General features: G+C 41.7%; 1 protein-coding gene across 1 annotated transcript in view; it reads left to right on the top strand.

The window, feature by feature from the left end:
* The first annotated feature begins 1,344 nt into the window (after nt 1-1,344).
* The window catches only part of cdk18 (cyclin dependent kinase 18), a 65,222-nt gene continuing 42,515 nt past the window's right edge, over nt 1,345-24,051 (top strand). The window contains exon 1 of the mRNA XM_018758723.2: nt 1,345-1,729. Coding sequence (XP_018614239.2) covers nt 1,421-1,729 — 309 coding nt within the window. The 5' untranslated portion in view covers nt 1,345-1,420. The remainder of the gene's footprint in view (nt 1,730-24,051) is intronic.

Genomic DNA, 24,051 nt, shown 5'->3' with positions numbered 1-24,051 from the left:
CCAAAATAAAAAACTCAGTATACCATTAATGATGAACCTGTAGCATTTCTTGGTTAGGAAATGTCTGTTCTGTTGTACACCTGGAAGTACAAGAGCAATTAATCGGATCTGGTAGTCTATGAAGATTTGAAAGGATGAAGAAAATTTGTTCAGGACTAACCCACTCTTGCGGAGGCGTCAAAAGAGTTAAAAGTCTGTGACGTGCAGCAGCTGGAGGCCGTCTGCACCGAGCATGCTTGTGCCCCCCGACGGCCTGCCGCAGCTCACCAGTGACCCGACGATGATTAGACTGCTTCACCCCAGGGGGATGAGATGGGTGAGTGGGCAGCTTCCAATTCGCTTTAATGATTTCTCCATACTAGTTCACCTTCCAGTTTTGTTATGTTACATGCTTTCCTGCCAACAGATACTACCTAAAATATCCTCATCTTTTACACCTTGTTCCACGGAAAAAGAGAGAAGAGACAATTTAAAGAAAACTGCTAAACATTATTATTCAAAACAGGCAGTAATTATTTCTAATCATGACTATTTGTCTTTGAAATGGTTTCAGTGGAAGTGTTATAGGCTGCATGGTGACACGGGCAGTGCTGTCTCTTCACAGCTGCAGGGTCACAGCTTCTGGTCTGCCTTGACCTCATCTCATAACATTTGCATGTTCTCACCATGTTAGTTCCTCCTCTGGACTGACTTGCGGTTCTGGTGTTATAGTCTGAAAATATAAATGGCTGGATTGGAGGAAAATATGAATGGCTAAGGATTGGAGACCCGCTGTAGAAAAACCCCCAGTCAGCTGTGACTCTAGCTGGATAACTGGTTCTTTATTAACTCGATATTAATATTTCACACTTTCATCAACAAGACGGAATCAGTGTAAGAAACAGGAAGTACAAAATATTGCTAAATGACAGAAGTAGACCAACAATCAAACTGAAGGCTGCATAATAAAATCATAAAAAGGGAAAAACACTCTGACTGTATATAATGTAAATGTAATCATAACTCTAGTTATGACTAACTTCTGCTCTTTAGCTTTGTACTTCCTCGATATATTTTAATTCCAATGAATGCTTCCACACACTCCTATTCCAAAGTGAGAGTGTTGTAACAACAGTTCCTGCAACTTGGCAGGAAAAGTAAACAAGAAAGTAAGAAACTAAGGCATAAATGGACCATTTTTTAAAAAGCTTTCTATGAAGATGAAATTCACTAGGAAAGGCACACTTCAGCATACACCACACACTCCTATCTCGACCTCTCGCTCTCACACACACACGTGCATACACACTGAGGCATTTCCTGGCAGCTGCTGAAAGTGACAAGCACTTCGCAGTGAACGGCGGCCGACCGCGAGCATGAGCACGAGCTCGAGCTGTGCAGCCTTGTCATTGGCTGTTGCTATAACACTAGGGGCGTGGACATGCGCCAGTGGGGGCGGAGAAAATGCCTCATTATGAGGGACCAACATATTTGCCTTTGTTTTTTTTTTTTTTTTTTTTTTTATACCCCCCCCGTCGCTCTCTCCTTTCTCTCTCTCTCTCACCCAGAGCGCCACACACTAGGCGGACGGCACAGCCAAACACGCCGCCGCGAGGAAGACACTCGCCCAGCAGCCGACGACACAGCGCCTTCGGCAAGGGATTATTCCGCGGGTGCGCGTGCCAGCGGTTCGAGGTTGAGGCAGCGACGTTCCTCTTTCCTCTTCCTTCACCCCGCCGCCGCTGTAACTGTAAGTACAGAAAACAGAACTCCGACTTCATACTTTCAGTCACTGCTACTCAGGGGGCAGCTGCGACTCCGACTCTTCTGTCCCTGACTGCGCCCCTGTCGCGGTATGTGGGCAGCCGGAGTCAACTTGTGCACTTCCCTGCGCTTTCATGTAATGCACCGATTTACTTCAGAGAATACCGGCAGCGCGCGCTTCGGCGCCTTGCTGGCGGAACAGTCACATACAGTGGCAGCCAGACCCGTCACCTCTTCGCCAGCCAGTCACAGTGCTGCGCCCCTTTACTACTTTATTCCCAGTGAGGACTTTCTTTGGACTGCATTGCCTTCGGGTAGACGCGCACGGTGGCCCAGTGTCGCCTCCTGCGCAGTCCTGGGCAGCAGGTGTCTTCCGGTCTGCACTCCCTCGCCAGGTCAGTTAGTGAGGTGCGCGCGTTCGTCGCCGCGCGGCCGGGGGACTCAGGTGGTGTCACGCTCCACCGTATCGCACTGGGGTCACACACGCCTGTGTTCAGGGGCTCAGCCCTGCTGCTCCGCCCGCGTGTGCCGTAGATGAAGTAAGTGAGCCAGTTTACAGGGTAAATGATGATGTTTACCCAACTGCGGGGCTCATTATTGGAGTTCCAGCTGAGGCACCGTATCCATTTACGCGGGCATTTTAATAACGTTAATGTGAAGCAAGCCTCCGATTTTGTGAGGCAGGAGTAATTTATGTGGTAATATAATACCAAATGGGCAATATAATTACCTGATTATGAATGCTTCTTGCAGAGAGCTTATTAACATGTGAAGCAGCAAGCTGTGATGTGAAGCACTCTGACACACCAGACAGCTCCCTAACTTTAAAAGGACATGTGCTTCTTGCTCAAACTTCTCAGTCTACAGCATCAAGATGGTAATTCCGGCAGTCCTTTTGCAAACACTTGGACTATGTTATTTACGTTTCCCTTTATTCCTGTATGTGGCACTTTTTTCCAAAGCGATGTACAAATCAGAGTACATGGGGTCTACACATCATTTACATAGCATTTACATGTATTTGTTTAGTGGTTTACCCAGGCATCAGTTGCCAGGCTGGGAAAATGAAGTACAGGAAAAGACAAGGAAGAATGTTTGTTTTTTTTTTTTTTAATTTCATTGTATCAATTTTATGGTAAGTACCTTGATCAGGGGTATTGCAGCAGAAGGTGAGATTTGAATCCAAGTCCTTGAGTACAAAGGCGACACTAAGTACTGCACTGCCTGCTGAAATGTAGAAGATTAAAACAAAACACACACACGCACATTTGCTGAAGCTGCTTGTCCCAAGTGGGGTCCTGGCGAGCCGGAGCCTAACGCGAAAACACAGAGCATGGGGGTGGAGGGGGAGGGGGAGGGGGAGGGGGAGGGGACACACCCAGGATGGAATGCCAGTCCATCACAAGGAACCCCAAGCGGGGCTCAAACTCCAGACTCACCAGCGAGCAGGACCCGGCCAAACCCGCTTTTGAAATGAAACTTTAACCCTAAAATGAAAGTAAAAATAAAACATTATTTTAAAAAGAAACCATACAATTATTAAGCATAGAAATGAGAACAACATGCCAAATCTTGAAAAGTGGGTCCTTTGAATGGTTAGAGAATTGACGATGATAGTGTCTTCACCTTGATTAGATCTAAAAAAGTGTACCACACTGAGTAGTACCTGGTCAGTCAAGGCGTAAAATCTTGGTTCTGTAATTCATGTAATCATTGGTTATGGAAGGCCACATCCAAAAACAAATAAGGTTCAATTTAGATGAAATCACTGCTTAAAATGAATCATTACTCAAATATAATCTACCATCTTGATGTAATTAAATCTGTGTTAGGTACAGTCTATCTGCCTGTGTGCAAACCTCTAGAACTGATATAGTACACTATATACTTTAGATAGTTGTAAGATTTTCTGTTGATGCAGAAATACACAACTTATGTTGCAGAAATAGCACAGAAGATTTATATTGTGTGGTCTCCAATCATAAACTGTCCTTTTTTTGTCTGTTATGCATTTCCCACCCGTCCTGGATGTGTTGTCTGCCTCCAGCCTTGTGCCCTGTGTTGCCGGGTTAGGCTCCGGTTCACCGCAACCCCGCCTGAGATGAGCAATTTCAGACTGTGTGTTTGTGTATGTGTATGTGTGTACATTTCCCAGATTGTTCTTGAGTTTTTGGATCCTTTACTCATAGCGCTCAGGGACAGTTTTCTCAGTTGCTCATAAATCACATTGTGATTAATACTGAACTGACCTCAGGAGGTCATCAGAAGTTCCGCTGGAAATACTGATATATTCCCAGAAACAGACCTTCTAGTTTGAGTTGAGGCACTGTCTCCTTGCAGCCGGATATTTAGAGATGGTTTGTTTTTTTCTCAATATGCAGTCCGAACAAAGAAAAAATAAATCACAATGTAATAAAACCCAATGTAAACAAGGTAAACAGAAGCTCCATGAAGTCACAAGTTCAATCCTTCATCCAAGAATGGTTGGATGTTAGAGAGATAAATCAGTGTATGCTATTTAATCCTTAAAAGCAATTTTTTTTTATGCCTAGGAATGATCTAATGTATTTCTTTTGAGATATGCTATGCAGAAGCCATATCTAAAGAGTAGGTATGAATTATGAACGCAAGCTTCAACAGTGTTTCTTGAATGACTTATGTTATACTGGTTGCTGTCTGAAAATGTTTCTAATAACAGCATCACGACTCCCAGTCATTCTTGCAGCTGGTCTTCCTCTCACTGCTGCTGAGTTGCTACAAGGGTATAATTGTGGAGCAGGTATCAAGTTGGATCTAGAAATCAGAGGTGGGCTGGGTTATGTACGGTGGGAGTATGCAGAGAGAACTGCAGAATTGCTGAGAATGAAAGGTGGCGATAGTCTGTTGCTCTGCTTGCATTGGATTTTCGCAGCTTTTGGCAGTCAGAACAACCTGCTCTGGTAGTAGTGTCATTCTAAGTGCAGCTCACTATGTTACTGGATTATCTGAAAATTACCGTGGTTAACATTTTGTAGCCACTCTATACCAAATTCATCATTTGTATTCAAAGAGAATTGTACATACATGGAAACGTACAGAATATATTAGGCATAGTACCGAAGAGGTGTGGTTTCATTTTTTCTTTTGAAACTTTGATTTTTAGGTCAAATGTCCAGTTCAAAAATGTCCACACACACCATCTCCCTTATACTCTGTGAGCACTGAAAGATAGAGAGAGGTTTGTGAAACAATATGACACGTCTTTAGGATATCGGATAAGCACCAGTTTGTCTCTGCGGTAAAGGGCATTGAACCAGTCTCCATGTGTCTGTATTCCACAACAGCTGATATAGTTTTTGCAGTTATGTGGAAAATTACTGGGCAGATACATTGCTGAGAGTGCTCTCCATCAAACAGGGACAGCTGGACTGCACAAGAGGTTGAGGACCTCAGGCATTTTCCAGATAGGATGCCGTTATGGTCTTGTGTTTCCATCTACCTCTCTGCTCCGTCTGTCTGGCTCCAGGCCGAGGAAACATGTAGCAGATGTTTTGATTTACCCTCGGATCTTCCATCTGGCTCAGACCTCCTTTGGCTTTTTCATTTTTGTGACAGCTGATGACCTGTTTGTCAGTGACTCTACTCTCCTTTCACATCAGATAATTTGTTACATCTTAAATTAGCTACCCCCCCCCCCCCCCCCCCCCCCCACTGTATATTTATCCCTGTGGTTAACCTGTATAGTCACTGGTTAAAGTTCATAGCATCACCTTATTCACACTGGCCTTATTCGTATGTTATCTTCACTTTTAAACTGATGCTGTTTTTTTTGGGGACAGCTGGTAGAGTGGTTGGTGATTAGAGCTACTGCTTTTGGGTACAAAGGTTACAGGTGCGATTCCCACCTCTGGCTGTAGTACCCTTGAGCAAGGCACTTACCCAAAATTGTTGCAGTAAAATTACCCAGTTGTGTAATGAGTAAATAACTGTAAGCACCTGAAGATTGTAAGTCGCTTTGGAAGAAAGCATCAACTAAATATAAGTGCAACAATGGCCTCGTGTGTTAGTCTAAATAAGAGTTTCAGAGGAATTAAAGCAGCGCAAGTACGCAAGTCTTTGCCTGTTCATCTGTTTAATTTAAAAGAAAAGGAACATTACATTGATGTTTCATGGGTCATTTCGGATGTTTCATAAATATTTAGTTATTTCCATTTCAGCAGAGCGCTTTTCCAAATATCACGCACAAAGAAATCCCCTTGTCTTGTCTCCCATGCATACTTTTCTGCATTGGCTCAGTAACAGATATTTCATGTAGGTAAGCATTAAACTACGAATATGCCATTGAGGTTATAACTCCTGACAGTTTAACCCTCACAGACAATGCAGCACGTGCATGAACAGTAAGAACATCTCTTGGTATTTGTGCATTTGTTTTACACAAACTAGTGGTGCACATTAAATTTGGTATTGGTATTTATGCATTACTAAATTATTTTTGTGTATTAGTTTTAATACATCTAACATGGTATTACAAATATTTTTTCTTAATGTACAGTTCCTTATTAACATGCTTATCACCTTGAGAATACAGAACCTAAAACTCCTCAATGCTTAATGTACCTTGTTTTTCCCTGCAGTGCATATATTATCATCCTTTGGTTACCATGAGAACGTTACAGTATTTGACAGCTTTGGAACTCCTCTGCAGCCCTTTCTGTTCTAGGCGCAAAGGGAACGGCAGCTGTAAGGTAGTACTTTGTAAAAGCTGTGTCAAGCACAGTGTGTGAGCAGGACTTTGTGCATTAAATGGACACACTGTAATCATTCTGTAGCTGCTGATTATGGGCCTTCTATGGCATTTTGCTAAGTGCAGCACAGAATGACTAGCATCCATTGACGGTGAATACAGGCCTAAGCGCACGACGGGTACGCATATACACACACACACACAGACACAAAGCTAAGCAGAATTAAGACCATGGATGGTAACAGTACTCAGCGTACACTGCTCTGTGGTCATTGTTAGAGTACAAATCTGCTGAATAAATCCAGATGAAGACCTGAAAGATGAAGCCTAATGTCCTACCTCACAAGTGTTTCTAAATTTTGTGTATTTAACATGTTAGAAAAAACACAAAATGTAAAACTTTTCAAAGAACATGCAAGGTTTAAGAAGCTGATGGGAGCTGGTACTACATTCAACTGGAGATATATCTGAAAAAATGCATTTCTAATCATCTTTATTAATGTTCAGATAAGGAAGCCTGTTAGTACACACACACACACACACACACACACACACACACACACACACACACACACTGTCTGAGGCTGCTCGACCCAATCAGGGTCGCGGCAAGCCGGAGCCTAGCCCGGCAGTGCAGGGCTGGGAGGGGGACATTGCAGGGCACCCCAAGCAGGACTCGAACCCCAGAACCACCATCGAGCATGGCCCAGCCAAGCCCACTGCACCACTGTGCCCCCCGCCCCCAGTATAGCTTTATACATTAGCTTTATCAGATGTGCACATTACAAGAAGAATTTAGTTTTAATTTTGCATTCTACTAGGCCCAGTGTCATTTTTAAATGCTGAAAGTTTGTGACGCTAATTAAATACAATAATGTTTATAACAAATAATACCACTGATCACAGCCACTTTGACCCTGACATTTTGTTTTCAGGCTAATTCAGAATTTCGTTTGCGATATCTGTGTCAGAACATATAAATTAATAATGCGTTCCTCAGTAGAGTGTGTTGAAGCGGTAATGCAATTTCATTAACGTTTCACAGGAAGTATTGCTGGAAATGAATTTTAAAAAAATCCAAGCTCTAATGACAAGCTATTAATCACCAGTGGGGATAAAAATGAGACTCATGAAAGAAAAGCATATTATAATGACACTCAACATTTTATCGTCCACTTTCCTAATCGATACCTTGAGTGCTCTCTTGGGCTTTCTCAGGCGATCTGCTGCGATTCTAGAATGTTCCCTTGATGTGTATTGAGGGGGGTCCAAGGAAATAAACCCAGGACTTCGATGGCATGTCATCAGTCAATGATTTGTGCCTGTTTTCAGACATGTTGACTGGTAAAACAAAGTCTGTTTTGGCAACTTCAGGAAGAAGCTGAGTGTTTTGTTCCAACCCAAAGACAACGGAGTTGAATGGAAGAATGATAAATGAGTGTTTTCACCTGACATATGGTGCATATATGTACATGTAGGGTGCACTAATACAGTTAGATATAAAAGCACTGCTGAACATTGTGCAAAGCATTATTTAGCATTATTGATTTGCTTGGCAAGATCTTCTGCTGAGGGTGACTTATTTTAGATTTTTCCCATTTGTAGGATCTGACATTAATTAAAACCTCGGTACGATAGCAGTGTCCCTCACCGGATTTAAGCTCACAACAGAGCGTGTCCTTCCAGTACCCATAGCCTTTTCACCATGATTGATATAATGGAAAATTACACTGTATTGATGTAGCAGTTTCAGTAGGTTTTAGTTCTGTGATAATTCTAAGTGTTTGTAATCCCCACCAAAAGGGCTGCATTTCCAAAAAAAAAAAAAACTAAGGATTACTGTGACTGACACTCATTACTATGAGGTAAATCTTCCTTATTCCGGCACACAATGTTAATTGACTCTGTGGTTCATTGGAATGAAAAATGGATATACAGCCAAGTGTCCTAACATTGTTTCCCATTATTTGGCCCTGGTGAAGCAGAGCTTGAGAAGAACGGAGAAAAACAGGGACGGTTGTTTTTTGCTTTCATTAAAAGCAATGGAATTTCCACAACTGTGGCTGAGACACAGAACTCATGACCATACTATTTATACATCAAAGTACAGCTCTAAGTGTTTAACTGTTTGTTTAACTGCCTTTTTGAAAATTGTAGGCCAAAGTTTGCTTTGACTGGCAAGGTACAATTCATTACAGCCTGTAGAATATAAACTGGAAAGTGGCTGGGGCCAGAATGCCCCTGGAATGAAGATTAATTTGTTGTTCAAAGGTTGTATTATGTTCATTGTTTTAAAAAAAAAAAAAAAAAAAAATAATTGTTCTGAAACAATGCATGATGCATGACAACTCAATGTGCCTGTGGAGCACAGAATTTTTATTTTGTTTCACACCAGAGTCTTTTGCTGAGAATGCCGACTATATGCAGACTAACAGTTTGTACATCCAGGACCATATTAACCAGGGCAGAAGACAACACATTGTACACCCAGTACCTTTAATCGGGCAACCAAAGGTTCGAAATTCCTCTTAAATTGAATGTATTGCAAGCTCTTTGTACAAACACTGCACACTCAGTGCCGCTTGGGCTCTTATTCTGCACTAACTTGAGAATAAAGGCAGACTAAACATAACACAATCATAAAGAAAGAGCCTCTTGTCACCAGAGGGACGCTTGCTCCTGGCAAGGGAATAGAACAAGCTGTTGTTTCTTTTTACCATAGATCTGCCGCAGTGAGGACACTGGGACACCATGTTTTACACCCCCTAAATGCAACATGGGAGCAATATGCCCATGGAGGATATACTTTGGATGCTTCCATTAGAAAAGATGGAGGAAAAGAGGATACTTTTAATGATTCTTGCTGCAGCTGGTCCCTGATTTATGAACTTTCGAGTAACAAATATTTGGCTGATGTCTAATGTTCTACCAGTTTTTAGCTTTTTTTTTTTTTTTTTCTCTCACAAAAATAGAGCAAGTATACCATTACCCAATGAACAAATATCTATCTGAAATAGTAAGCTGTGCCTTAAGTTTTTTCAAAGTGCAGAAGGTAGGAAAGCAAAGACAAAGTGGACAGACAGATACTTTTCTCCAAAAGCGATATATAAGCGGTGCTGTCTGGAGGCATGCAAAATCCGTATTCAGTCCTGATAAACATGAAGAAATGCCCCATAAGCTGAAGAAGGAGTATCAACTGAAATTCCATGTGAAATCAAATTCTTGTAACTTGAGTAGATTTTTCCTGTAACATTTTACCATGTGCACCATTTGTCATGGTGCACATTACACCAGAGTCAGACAAGACCTGTTAGTTTGCCCTTTCAAGACATGCCTGATAATTCTCCAGAAGTTTTTTAGAGAAGAAGATGTGGAGGAGTTTATAGAACCTGTGTGACCACACTGATGAAATCTAGACAAAAGATTGGCAGGTCCATGAGTTAGGCTTTTTAAACTTGGAATGCCTGTCATAGCTCCTGCTGTGAGATTATACAGGTTACAGTCAAGGATGAGGGTTTGCTCCAAGGTTAGGCTATACCTGTTACACACAGACAGATGTTCAAAGAAACATTTCTGGAAGAAAGAGGCTGTGAGAGGTAACAACTATGATATGTGGGCACAAAAAATGTAGATGGTACCCTGGGACTTAAGGAATAAGCTCACATTCATCTATCTCCTTAGCTTCTCATAGTCCTAATTGGCGACTATGTGTCAGGAGTGCGCTTACCGTGTCTGACAGCTGATGGTCCATTGCTTTATTCCCAGCCAGGGGCTCACACAGGAGTCCTGTTCTCCAAGGTTTAATGTGTTTTATTACTCCAACTGAAAAAAATTAGGGTAGAAAAGAATGTTCCTTTGCACCCCCTTCTCATCTTCCTCCTTTTTTAGATTAGCTGACCTGCTGGTGCCTACTGTCTCAAGTTGGGGACCACTAGACCCTGTGATACTCTGCTTTCTTCCTTCATTCAGTTCCTTATTTTTTCATATATCAATACATAAATTCAGAAGCCTTTTGGAAGAAAATTTATCAGGATTTTGTATCTGTTTATTTTTTTCAAAGGAACCAAAAAGGAAAAAAATTAAACTTTTATGAACCTTTTCTTGATGGTTGTTTTAGTTCTCATATAAATTATTTCCCATTTGAATTGGTACAATACATTTCATTCTTGAATTTCATTATCAGTTTAATTATTGTAAAAGCTTAGTAGCGTCAGGCCATTTGTTGTTACCCTGCCATCTGAAGGCTTCACGTTTGAATCACACTATGTTGTAGCACTCCTGATCAAGGTACTGACCACAAATTGGCGCAGCAAGGATATCGTACTGTTGTCTTGGACAAAGGTGTCACCTGTATGACCTATAGAATTAAACTAGGCAGCGACCCCTCAGAAACCAGCTGAAGAAACAAATAAAGATCCCAATTCCACCCTCTGCTGATTAACTTGGTTGCTGGAGGCTGAACCCCAGTGATCTGGCTTGTTTGTCATCTTTGGCGTGACCCCTGTATTGGCAGCAGCAATCAGAGCACACAGCTAGAACTCTGAAACGCATGGTTTCCTGCTAAGTATACACTTGTCTGTTGTTTCCTTTTCTCTCACAAATCACAGCTTGAGCATATAATGTATGTCCTGTGGTCTGAATGGCCTTTGTAATACTTGGTGTTAAAAAATAATTACTGCACTGACACAGGCTGTTTTGGCTGTGCATCTAATGTGTCATTTTTATTTATTGCATTTTGCTAGTTGTATGATATAGCTGTGTACTGAGAATTCTGTAAACCTAGCTTCATTGATTTTAAAACACAAAAATATGCTGAGGCGAGGGGGGTGCGGTGGCGCAGTGGGTTGGACCACAGTCCTGCTCTCCAGTGGGTCTGGGGTTCAAGTCCCGCTTGGGGTGCCTTGCGACGGACTGGCGTCCCGTCCTGGGTGTGTCCCCTCCCCCTCCAGCCTTACGCCCTGTGTTGCCGGGTAGGCTCCGGTTCCCCGTGACCCCATATGGGACAAGCGGTTCTGAAAATGTAAAAAAAAAAAAAAAGAAAAAATATGCTGAGGCCAAAAAAAACCTCAGACTTTTTGAAACAAGCATGCTTTAAATAACGTTGCTGGCGTTTGTGTAAAGGAGACTTTGATTGCAAATCAGCTGTAATACACATATTTTCACATTCTGCTCATTACCTGTGGCTCAAGTAATGATTTTAGTTATTAAAGAAATAAATTACTACTCCTGGCAGGCTGTTAAATTCATGGAGATTGTTATTGACAATATTTGCAACATGACACGTCAGAAATTAAAAGTAAATAAATTCAGTATACACTAAATTGATGTCAGTAGTATACTGTCATAGTATATGCTACTAATAGTATATATGTACAGAAAGATGTAGTGGTGCAGCGGGCTTGGCCGGGTGCTGCTCTCTGTCGGGTCTGGGGTTCCAGTCCCGCTTGAGGTGCCTTGTGATGGACTGGTGTCCCGTCCTGGGTGTCTCCCTTCCCCCTCCAGCCTTGCACCCTGTGTTGCCAAGTTAGGCTCCAGTTCGCCGCGACCGCGCTCGGGACAAGCCGTTTCAGGCAGTGTGTGTGAGTATATGTACAGTGTCTGTTGTACTTTACACTAAAGGGTGTGATGCTAAACAACACTGAATACAACTAATCCATAGAAAGTATACCGTAACTTTGGATTTTCTACATATCATGTAGGTTGTCAAATGGAATGTTTACTTTTTACTATTCCTACCTGTACATGCTACTTACATCATCAAGCTTTCATATTACAAACTGTCTAAACTGAGCAAACCCAGAATATAGTTTTGTTCTTGTAAAGTGACTAGACACAGAAAGATCATTTCAGTTAGGAATACAGGGGGGGGAAAAAAAAAAAAAAAATTAGATTTAAGCATATACCATGTAACAATAAAAAAAAAAAAAAAAAAAGTACATGGTATATGCTTAAATCTGTTCAGTTATTTCCAGGGTTTCCTATGTATCTCCTCCACTCATCTCTCTGCACTGGCTTCCTATAGCTACCCGAATCAAATTCAAAACCCTGGTTACTGTGTACAAATGCATCAATAGAACTGCTCCCAGCTATTTACAAGACTTAATCAACCGGTACACCGCAGCCAGGCTCCTTCACTCATCTACTTCTGCTCGCTTGGTGGTCCCGCACACGAAAGGTAAAGCTCGGAGGGTTCATTGTGGTGGAATGACCTCCTGTCACTCAGAACTGCAGAAACTCCTTCTGTTTTCAAGAAGGGTCTGAAAGCCCACCTTTTCCAGATCCACTTCGCCCAAGATGTCTCCAGCTCATCCTCATCTATGGTGTAACTGTTCACGCATCGTAACTCCAGAAGCATCCCCAGATACAACTTTTATTCAGCCATTGCTCTGGTATTGTTCTGCTCATTTGTGTATTTTATAATATTTTAAAAAAGAAAAAAACATGGTGGGAGGATATCGGGATTTGTCTATCCTGTGTCTTATGCACCTACTCGAACGATGAACCTCGGTGCAGCAAGTGGTAGGGAACAAACTAGGTTTGCTTGAGACTTTCATGTCTGCAGCTATGTGTCCTTCTCTCAATGTAATGCATAAATTGTACTTTTGCTGAGATGTACGTCGCTTTGGACAAAAGCATCTGCTAAATGAATAAATGTAATGTAAATGTAAATGTGCATGATGGGAGCCGACCAACACTGGAGACTCTTAGAGTTGTGGGAGGTTTTGGGGAACTTTGAGATTTAGTTCAGCTCAAGAATCAGGGGCTGCAGTGAAGAAAGCTGGACCGGTGCACACACAGTGCCCTCGATCAGACGGCTATAGATCGCTTGGCTTGAAAGCTCTGGAAAAATTTTTCTTATACTGTGAGAAATGAAATGAGCTGTGCAGTCCGTTCCCACTGCACTGTGGAGTCCCTAAGTTAGCACTACTCTGTCATTCAGGGGTGAACAAATATACTGCAGAAATTCACAAACTCGTATGCACATTTTATCATGGTGGGACACCAGGCTAAATCAAAGAGACCAACAACAAGCTGTCAAAACTGGACAGTTAGGAAAAAGATGGCACATCATGTGTTGAGCGCATGCCTCGTGGCTCTTTCAGTTATTCTCCACCTTTTTTGACCAGAAGAGCGCTGTTCACTTAGATGCCAATGTCCCATGACAGGAACCTCAGCAGCCTGAACAATAGGGGGACTTGGACTTTGAAACCTTTGGATAATAGGCCTGCGCTTCTGTTTCACCATGGAAAATGACATCTCTTACAGTGCAGCAGTAAAAGAGTACAGAATAAGCACATGTGACTTTTAAAAGCAAAACCTCTGAGGGTGCCATGGGCTTTTCAGATGCCTGAACAAGGATGTTGGAACTAGGGTTAGACTATGTCACTGTCTAGTAGCTGGGCGATCATCTAGAGAGGCTGCCTAGACCTGCTGTCTTTCTATGGAGCAGAATTTGCTGGGGTTCGTGGTGTTCTTGCCCTAGGGTTATTGCTCTGTCTGGTGCTGTGGTGCAGCATTAATCATAGCCCTCATGCCATTCCGTTGCTCTGCAGCCATTTCTGAGTCACATTCATTTCAACCTGTTTTTGCAGCACGCTGCTTAAGCTGCCCTGGATTAGTAGTAAGCGGCCATCGCTCTGAGCGGGCAGTCTTCACCTGCGTATGAGAGGACATTCATAATCCTCTGGTGTTTGTTGGATAAATGGAGTCACAAGTAACACGAATGGCATACAGAGGCCAGATTTCTACTGCCATTGCAGGGGGGCTGTATTTCACGTATGCATTTAAAAGATTAATACAGATTTGTGTGATTTAAATCCATTGATTTCATGGTGAAATCTTCCCGTCACGGATGCATAAAATGTAGCGAGGCTCAATGTAGGCTTGAAGCAACTAAATTTAGTTTAAACATGGCACAAAAGCACCTGACATGGTGCAGGTTTAACAGCCAGAGCGGAAAAAGTCAGAAGGCAACAGTGGAGAGGAAATGCAAACAAGTCATAAGGTTGATGAAGGTGGGGGTGGGGTTGGGAATGTAGGTGGTTCGTGTCCTCTTTTGCAAGACATCTCACAGCAGGGTCTCCAAGTTTTTCAGCGGTGGATCCTCATATAAAGAGCAAAACCAAATGCAAAATTTTAGTACAACACTGCATCATCAGAATATGTAAAAGGCTCTCCATGGACATAAAAAGATGTTATTTTCAATATGAATGGAATTTCAAAACCCAATGAGGCACAGGTCTCAGCTGTGATGCAGGGAACATTGACTATATGAGAAGGATGGTTTGACAGAAAAATCAATTTTCTTGTACAATGATGACTAAGGACTGGAATCTAGTGATGAATTGGATATAAATGCATAAATATTGTTTGAATGACATTAGGATGATTTCAGTAAAACTGTGTGCATGTCTATATACAGTATATACTGTATATACAGTATATATATTTGTACATTTTTGCAAAACGGCATATGTCATCAGAAGAAAATTATATGCAATGTAGACAATAAAACTGCTGTTATTTGTTGCATGAAGACTTACTTTTTATCTTTGGTGCACTTTCTTTGATACTTTTCCTTATTTGCTCACTGACCACTTCCCCAAACTGGGCACGAAAGGGTTGATTTATGAGGCCCCGATTGCCCAAGCTCTCTGATTTATTACTGATGCCTGCACAGAAAGTGTCATAAAATGTGACCTCGAGCAAAACCCTCTCTCTACCAAGTGGACCCTGCAGCCCGATTCGCTTTCCCCTGCTCTTTTTTGTGTTCTTTCGGTGCCGTCACTCAAGCGCCATGCCACATGTCATTCAATATTGCTGTTTAATGTCTTGGCTGTTTTTGCAGTGAAGTGTCTGTATAAATTTCAGCTGTTCTTTTGTTTCTTGAGCTCATTGCCTTATCTATGCAGCAGTAAGTACTTATTCACAGGTATTTTAATAAGTACTGGAACAGTGGCCAAACACAGGACACCAAAGTAGGCCCCTAGGCCTTGTAGTTATGATACCCATGTTATTTCAGTAGTTCCACCTGCTTTTTTTCAGCCATTTCCCCTAATTTGACATCACCTGGGTGTATCATGCAGTATAGTCTAGTGGTTATAGCTGTGCTCTTGCACTGAAAGGACCCAGGTTCAAATCCCACCTCCTGCTGTTATATACACACACACATCATCTGAAACCACTTGTCCCATACAGGGTCATAGGGTGCCAGAGCCTAACCTGGCAACACAGGGCACAAGGCTGGAGGGGGAGGGGACACACCCAGGATGGGACGCCAGTCTGCCGCAAGGCACCCTAAGGAGGACTCAAACCCCAGATCCACCAGAGAACAGGACTGGGTCAAACCCACTGTGCCACTGCACCCCCCTCCTTGCTGTTATACTCCTGAGCAAAATGCTTACCCTAAATTGTTCCTTTAAGAATGACCTACCTTTATAAATGGGTAGGTCTTTGTACGTAGCTTAATTCTACAGGTTTCTTTGGAGAAAATCAGGTTTAGATCAGGTATACATGCATAATACACATAAAATTTCCTGCCCATGTTGAATAGATACTTAATTTTAAGACCTGCTTTATATGGTGGGAAATATCCCGATGTTTTCAACCACATTTAAATGTTTACATTGAGATATTCCATAAGTACACATCAATGACAAATAATCTTATGAATTAACTATAGCCAACCTGTGAGAGGATGACGCTGAAACGAATGCAGAGAAAGCAATGCAGCAGCTTAACCATTGTGCACCATAATGTGTATCATGGCTTTGAAGAAAAACCAAAAGAAGCTCTGCAAATGTGATTGATTCATGCTTTAAATAGATGTAACAAGTCTTTTCAGAACTAGGCTGACCTTTCTTGCACAAAAGAAAATTCAGACCAGATCAGTCATTTCAAATGTTGGCACTGACACAGAGACTATATAATAGCATACTATAATAGCATGCTTCTTAACAGGATTTGGTGCTTCTCTGATTGCTTTGCATCCTTTTGACCTGAATGGTAAAATTCCTTCCAGTGTTCAAAGACACATTTTTATAAATAATGCTCAGCCAGAAAGGGTTCCATATTAAGAACATTCACAAATAAGGGAGTGATAATGTCAAATGGAGACAGGACTTCATACTGTTATCTTTTATGACCTGGTATGATAACAGCTGGAGCATAAAGGAAATTAAAAAGAAAATGACAGAGAAAATGCCTTAATAATGTTTGCTTACCTGGGGAGATTCACATGCATTAATGTAAATTATTAACAATAATTAAAATGAAATGGGAAAAATTAAATATTAGGAATTAATATATGTAAAATTGCTAAGATGTCTTTACCTTTGAAAACAGTGATGCCATGTCCACATCTCTGAGGCCAGGATTCATATGTCTCTGCATCAGAGTGCTTATATACATAAGTATATATCCATATAAGTTTTGGCCAGTTTATATCCTTTTGAATATTATTCTGAGAAGCCTAATATGTATGCTACCAGGACATGCTCATCTTTGAATGATGCACAGATTCATTTTGCACCACAATATGAAATGAATATGTATGGAGTTCTACTTTGCATTTTTTTACGTATCAGAAACATGAACTTCGCTGATGTTTAATACTTGAATATTAGCAACACATTTAATTTTTAGCCCAGCCTTGTGCTGTTTCGATACTGTTCTGAATAGTCACCAGATCAATACAGCTATGTTATTAAATCAGGAGATTAATAAAAGAACCATCCATAGGACTATGAGATAGGAGGGCACGGCTATGGGATGACAGGACTGCTTATAGTCCTTTCCAGCGATACAGGGCTGTTGTATGTTTGGAACTGTGAGCCTCCATTCTTGCTCTTGAAAAGAGGAGTTTGCTGACCTGAGTGCCCCCTACCTGGCAGTTATCGCAATGAAGTGGCTTTTGAAGGAGTGGGGAGCCCTTAGTCCACATCTCATCCTGCCTGGAGATGTAGATTTATTCTGCACTAACTAGTCATGTTCCACAATCTTTCGGAACAGAGCACGTGTGTCGATCTATTTAAAACAAATGATGAATGTCTTCCGGGTAGGAATTAAATGGTAGCAAGAGAATGCAGCATCTTCGGGAGAATGTGCCGCTACAGGTCATCCAACTTACTGCTGGGTCTGTGGAGCAGGAGGTGGAAAATATACAGCTGCTTCAAGGTATTAACCCCAAAAACATAAACTTTTACTCACGATGACAACTTGTTTCATTGAGGCATGCATGACTGTGCATGCGACTGGATTGCAAATTTAGTCATTGTTCCCTTTTGAACAGCATTTGTTTTCCATTTACACACACACTGTCTGAAGCCACTTGTCCCAGGCAGGGTCACGGCAAACCGGAGCCTAACCCGGCAACGCAGGGTGCAAGGCTGGAGGGGGAGGGGTCACACCCTGGACGGGGTTCTGGGGCGCCAGTCTACTACAAGGCACTGCAAGCAGGACTCAAACCCCAGACCCACCCGAGGGCAGGACCTGGCCAAGCCTGCTGCACCTCTGTGCCCCCGTTTTCCCTTTATAGAAGATTGAATGTTAAAAGGCAGGTACCAATGCTTGCTATTTTTTTTCCAAACTCCTAATTCAGTCACACGAAATTCATCTTTTCAAAGTATCCTCCTCATTATCAGCAGATTGCTGTGTCTCCGAAGGCTTCCTTCAGTCCTCAATTAAAAGTTTTCTCCCTGGTCCGTGCTTTGCAGAGAGATGACCCCCTGAAGGCTTAAGCCCCCCTTTGGGTGAATGTATGTCGCTGAGACAGAAAACCATTTAATAGCTACGTAGGTGAAAGGAGTCTGCTGGAAATGTCGAAAAGGGGCTACGACTCCCGTAAGGAAATTTTAATGAGTTGATCAAAAAAAATCTCAATTTTGCCGTTTTTATTTGGTTATAATGATTAGAGAACTTGTGCTGTCGAACTTGTGCTGTCAAACATGTGGGACGAAGGACTGGCTTGGGATCATTATTATAGCATCAAGGATTACATGATAGTGACCACAGTCGAACTTGACATCACAAACCAAACAGTCAGGAAGATCAAAATTACCTCATTATTTTTCCACATGCCTTATGTCCTCTGTGTTTTGTTCCTAATCAAAAAGCCGTACCCCACAGGGCCCCCCGCAGTGACTGAACACAAACTGCCCAGACAGACATTTTTTCCCTGCATTCATCTGGAGAAACGAATGACAGATGCTGTACCGGTTTTTTGGATTTTTCATAGTCTGAGATGTAACCTGGTAAAATTATTCACTTTGTCACATCGGTTGCCTTTGTGCTACATTACAAACCAGGTCTGTAAACCGTAAAGAGGACCAATGGAACACATCTCCATTTGTAAGGCTTTCATGGCAGCAGCCATATACTCAATTTTGGATAGTTCCTTTCATGAAGCAAATCACAGGCAAAGGATGCGTGTTTTTTTTTTATTTTTTATGCTGCAGACATACACTGGGGTCAGGGAGGGTCTCGCCATAGATTTGGGCTGTGGAGCATAGTTTAAACACTGCGCCGTGTTTTCTGCTTTTCTGCTTTTCTTTCCATGCTAATTTGCTCTCTGATCCTGCTTTTGGCAGAGAAGTGCGACTGAACCAGCAGCTGGGCTCTGCTGCAGAGGGAGAGCTTTCAAACCTTCACCTGGGGAGTCCAGCTGTTATGGCTTTTTCCTATCTTTTCAAACATTCCCTCATTCTCTCCACCTTATAAAAATGATTAAGAAGTTTTGTTGAAGCAGTGATTTTTTTTTTTTTTTTTTTTTTTTGGTGCAGAAACATTGAAAAAATAGTCCCTACTCCCTTCTTTCATCCTGTTGTTTTGCTTAGAAGAAACCTAATGCCTATTAAAGCATGTTTGCAATGAGTGACAGCAGAATGGGGAGTGTATTTTTTCACTTGTGTCAGGCCTGCTTTGGTTTTGTCCATTAGATTACACAGGATTGTAAAGGTTGCAACAGGACAGGTTTCTTCAACAAAAATGTTTTTTGAAAAACACACACAAAACAAACTGGGGATGTTACCTCTTTAAAAGAAAAGTGCAAAGGGTAACTATATCATTCAGAGAAAACAAACTGCCACATTATCTGATGCTTTTCTCCAAGGTGACTTTTAAAGTCCAGCTATCCATCTATTGTCAACAACCAAGCGGTGTCGCAGCAAGCCAGAGCCTTACCCGGCAACACAGGGCACAAGACTGAGCGGACGTAGACAGGATGGGATGCCAGTCCCTCACAAGGAACCCCAAGCTGGGATTGAACCCCAGAGCTGCCACACAGCAGGTCCTGGCTGAACCTGCCGCACCACCATGCCACTGCACCCCCATAACTTACAAAGTTAAGGTTACAATTATTACAGTTACAAGCTTACAATTGTTCACCCATTTTATGCAGCCAGCTAACTTTACTGGAGCAATTTAAGATAAGTACCTTGGTGACATGTATTGGAGAGCTGTACATAATTGTCCTCCCTGCCCCTCTCTACAGATCCGAACCCGTAAATATTACCTAGTTTTAGTTGAAAATCTCTTATGTTCTTAAAGAGAACTGTTTGCGGATTGAATAATCTTCACGGTCACAAATTAATGTTGGACTCCCCATGTCCCTCAAAAAAGAAGTTCTGATGAAGGCAGAAGAGGAACATATGCCTGGCTACAGTGGGAGAGACTCACTTGGCAGGATAGGTGAGGAGGAGGCAAGGAGTCCCTGTCCCACAGATCTCCACCAGTTTAGTGGAGATGCTCGTGGCAAATGGGACAGATTATTTCCATTGAAAAAGAACTGAGTGTGGTGATAAAATAAGCCTGCATGGAATAGTGTTATAACTGGCCCTTGGACAGATATTTTCTTTGTGGCTGGAAAAAAAAAAATCAATATGTAATTTTCCTGTCCTGGCTTTCTCCAAGAACACAGAATCTGATCAGACATGGATGCAAAAAACAGGTGAGCAGCAGAGGAGTTGTCTAAAAGTCTAGGGTACAATTTATAGGGAAAGGAAGAATTTTGCAGAGGCATGCTCTTGGCATGTCATCATTGTAATGACTCACAGAGCCACCATCTACAGTAGTCTTTGACAAGTCGTACAATACATATGCAATGAGTATGACAATACAAGCGAGAGTGTGGATACAAGATTCTCACAATACACAGGATCTCAGTTTCCTTCAAACAGCTGCTCAAGCTATTTTATTTCATTCTGAATATCTCAAGTTTGCAGACTAACCAGTGATCCTATCCACTGTGAGAATCTGCCAGTGTTTTTTTTTTCAGCTCTACTTGGTCAACAGTCAGGTTGCCCAGTCACCATACATGCAGAACATCTTTGTCATACAATGACCCTTTGTTTATAATCAGTATTACAAGTGGTCAAGTACATTTGCATTTATTCATTCAGCAGATGCTTTTCTCCAAAGTGACATACACCTTTCAGTACAAGTGCATTACACCAACAGGAGAGACTTGGATGCAGACATTTGATTGAGTACATTGAATTTGTCACATACCACCATCTAAACCAGTATACATTACATAGGTAGATGTTGCAAAAGTTATGAGTGAGAGAGGGCAGTCATTCTACCGCATGACAGCCAGCACCAAAAACTTTTCTGCAAAAACCTGTCTATAATTGGGTCTTGTTGATATCGGGGAGCAGATCCGTTGATGGTTTTGTAGGCCGTTACGAGAGTGTTGAATTTGATGCAGGCAGCTACAAGAAACCACGAGAGAGAGAGGTGAGGAGAGGAAATACATGGGAACGACTTGGTTGGTCAAACACAACTTGTACAGTAGGAATCCATATCAAGTAAAGAGGTTTGACGGCAGAGGTCACAAGGCCAGACAGGAGAGAGTTGGCAGTAGTCTAGGCAATATATCACCATGGTCTGGACCAGAAGTTGTAAAGCGTTTGGTGTGAAATGAGGGCAAATTCTAAGGGCAGATGTTGTGGAGGATCACACAAGGACTGGGTTGCAGGACTGGGTTGTGACATTGGTATGCCACAGAAAGACAGACTTGAGTTGATCATTAGACCCAAGCTCTTAGCTAATGAAGTAGGTGAAATCAGCGAGTTTTCCAGTTTGATAGAAAGTTCTTGACAGGAGGACAGACCAGCTGGGAGATGAAGGATCTCTGTTTTGGGGAGGTTGAATTGAGAGGCAGGTGGTGGTACATGAGGAAATGCCTTAACGCTTTTGTGGAAATGAGAGGAAGAGCTGGGTAAGCAGTGGCAGAGAATCCATGGGAGGTGATGGCAGGGCTGAGAGAAGAGGTGTAAATGGCAAACAGTAGGGGTCCCAGTACCAAGCCCTGTTGGAATACCAGTTGAAAGAGGCTAAAGGGAAGACCAGGAGCCATGCCAGACCACTTAGTAAGATCTACCTGACAGGTAGGGCTCAGTGCTGTTCCTTTGATGCCAAGCTGTCCCAGAGAGGGTCCAGGTGTCCAGTGTGAATGTCTTTGAAGTTTGACTAAGTGTCTTTTGACCATTCACTTTTGCTATTTGGTGGAAACTGCTAGTTTTCTTCAGTTGTTGATCTGTGGGGTTTTTATCTCGAATCATGGCAGGTTGCAGTCTTGGCAAAACCATGTCTTTCGCTCCAAAAGTGTCTTTTCTATTAGACGTGTCTCTTGGAGCACAGACCGCAGGTTGCAAACATGTACTGATGCTATATTCTCATAGGTTGTGCATTTTTTTGTGGGTGTCGTGCCCAAGGAAGGGCCTGGCGATATTCAGTGATGAATGAGCCTTATGAGTGAGATAAAAATACACCTGTACTCTGCCATATATAGAAGGCCCAGCCTTGCATAAGGCAAACAAAAAACTGGCCAGATAAGGCTTATCTCAGGAGGGCCAGTAATTTATCCACTTTCCCCAGAATTCCCACAGCCCTGTATTTTACTGCAGAAAAGATATCTAAAATAGACAGTTAGAGGTTCATCACCAGGTTGCAGGAAAAGCAGATGTGTTGACTCATTGCTAGTTTCTAAAGGGTGGCGACATGACTTGTAGATACTACATCTTTGTGTAAAAGGAGATCTACCTTTGTCAAGCACCTATTGATCTGTACTTGCAGCCGTGTTAAAAAAGCAAGCTTTTTTTTAAGACTACAGCTGAACAAGGAGAGTTTTCAAATGATTTGCTTAACTTTGGACAATTTGTGTCTCTTATTTTCCAAAATTATGTCATTCGTTTGGGTTTGATTTAAAGGAAAGAAAAGAGAAGCAGGTTATTTCTGAATATGTTCTATATTTGAAAATCACCTGTGCATAAAAGGGTACATGGACATGTAAGTTGTAGCCAGATCCTCGTAAGACAGCTCAGGAAGTATTTCCCATGTACTTAACTTTAAAATCACAGGGGTCACAAGGGAATGGTGCTGTAGTATAAGGGCTTTAGGGTATCCTTATACATAACCACAGCTTATAAGGATTTTTCTTGGAATTTGCAAAAAACAGCTTTCTGTTCACAGCATAAAAATAGAAAGAATAGTGCAGTATTGGAACAAACGCACATTAACAAATACTAAAGCACTCGCCATGTTTTTACAGTGTCTTCTGTAAACTGCAGGTATTGCAGAGACCTTGATTGTCGGATTAAAGTTCCTGGAAAAGTTTCACACAATTTTAGAGGAAAAAGAAATCCATATCCTCAAACAATGACTGCACAGTAACACAAGTTGACTAGGATCAAGTATAAATACTTTGTAGTTCTGCGTTTTACAACTACCAAAGACTGTTCTTATACATTACACAGTGTGTCCTTGGCAGTTAAAAGCCGAATGTATTTCAAAATGCATTTGGAAGTCTGCGTTATGTATTATCAAACTCAAATTCCAGATGCGTTTCTGCTTGTGTTTCACAAGGTATAAGCTTATGGTTGTTTGAATTTTAGCCTCTTGGTCCTATTTTGAAATACAGTCTGATTTGCACATCACAGCAAAGCAAATTTTGCACAATAACTTTAATTCCATTTATGAAATAAATACATTTCCATAAGCTTTCCCTACAGGTTTTACAATCAGACATTTTCATGTGAATGAAACTTTTCTTGACAGCGTGATTTGAAATTACTTGCATGAAATACAGTATTTTTACTTGCACAATTACCTGCATGTTTTATCATGCAGTGCACTCTGCAGCTTAAGATGAAAAAAATCTACATAATAATAGCCTCATTGTGTATTAATAAGACTATTCAGACATCCATTTACATCAATACATAACTGAGATGAAAAGGTTGGCATTTGGTTAACAGCCTTCCCAAATTAATCAATGTCAAAAATGCATCTCAATATTTTGAGCAAAAAAAAATCCAAAGGCTAAAATCTGATCAAACAAGTGGCTCAGTATGATACGATTCAGGAAAATCCCAGAAAACTCCAGAAGTCTTTGTTTAATCAGCAGGCAATGCTGATCCATGTTTGACCCATGGCAAAAAGCATCTTGAACTGGGAGTATTTCAATGCGATATCTTAAACTACCCAAATAACTTGTAGACATATAGCCACACAGCTGAAATGTGTGTTGCATGGTAAAGAGTTTAAATGTTTTCTCTTTTTCACAGTCCTGATTTGTTTATAAA

The sequence above is a fragment of the Scleropages formosus genome, chromosome 2 (genome assembly GCF_900964775.1).
Source record: "Scleropages formosus chromosome 2, fSclFor1.1, whole genome shotgun sequence".
Taxonomy (NCBI): Eukaryota; Metazoa; Chordata; class Actinopteri; order Osteoglossiformes; family Osteoglossidae; genus Scleropages; species Scleropages formosus.
Note: the sequence above shows the minus strand (reverse complement) of the source record. Positions and strands in the feature narration are given on the sequence as shown.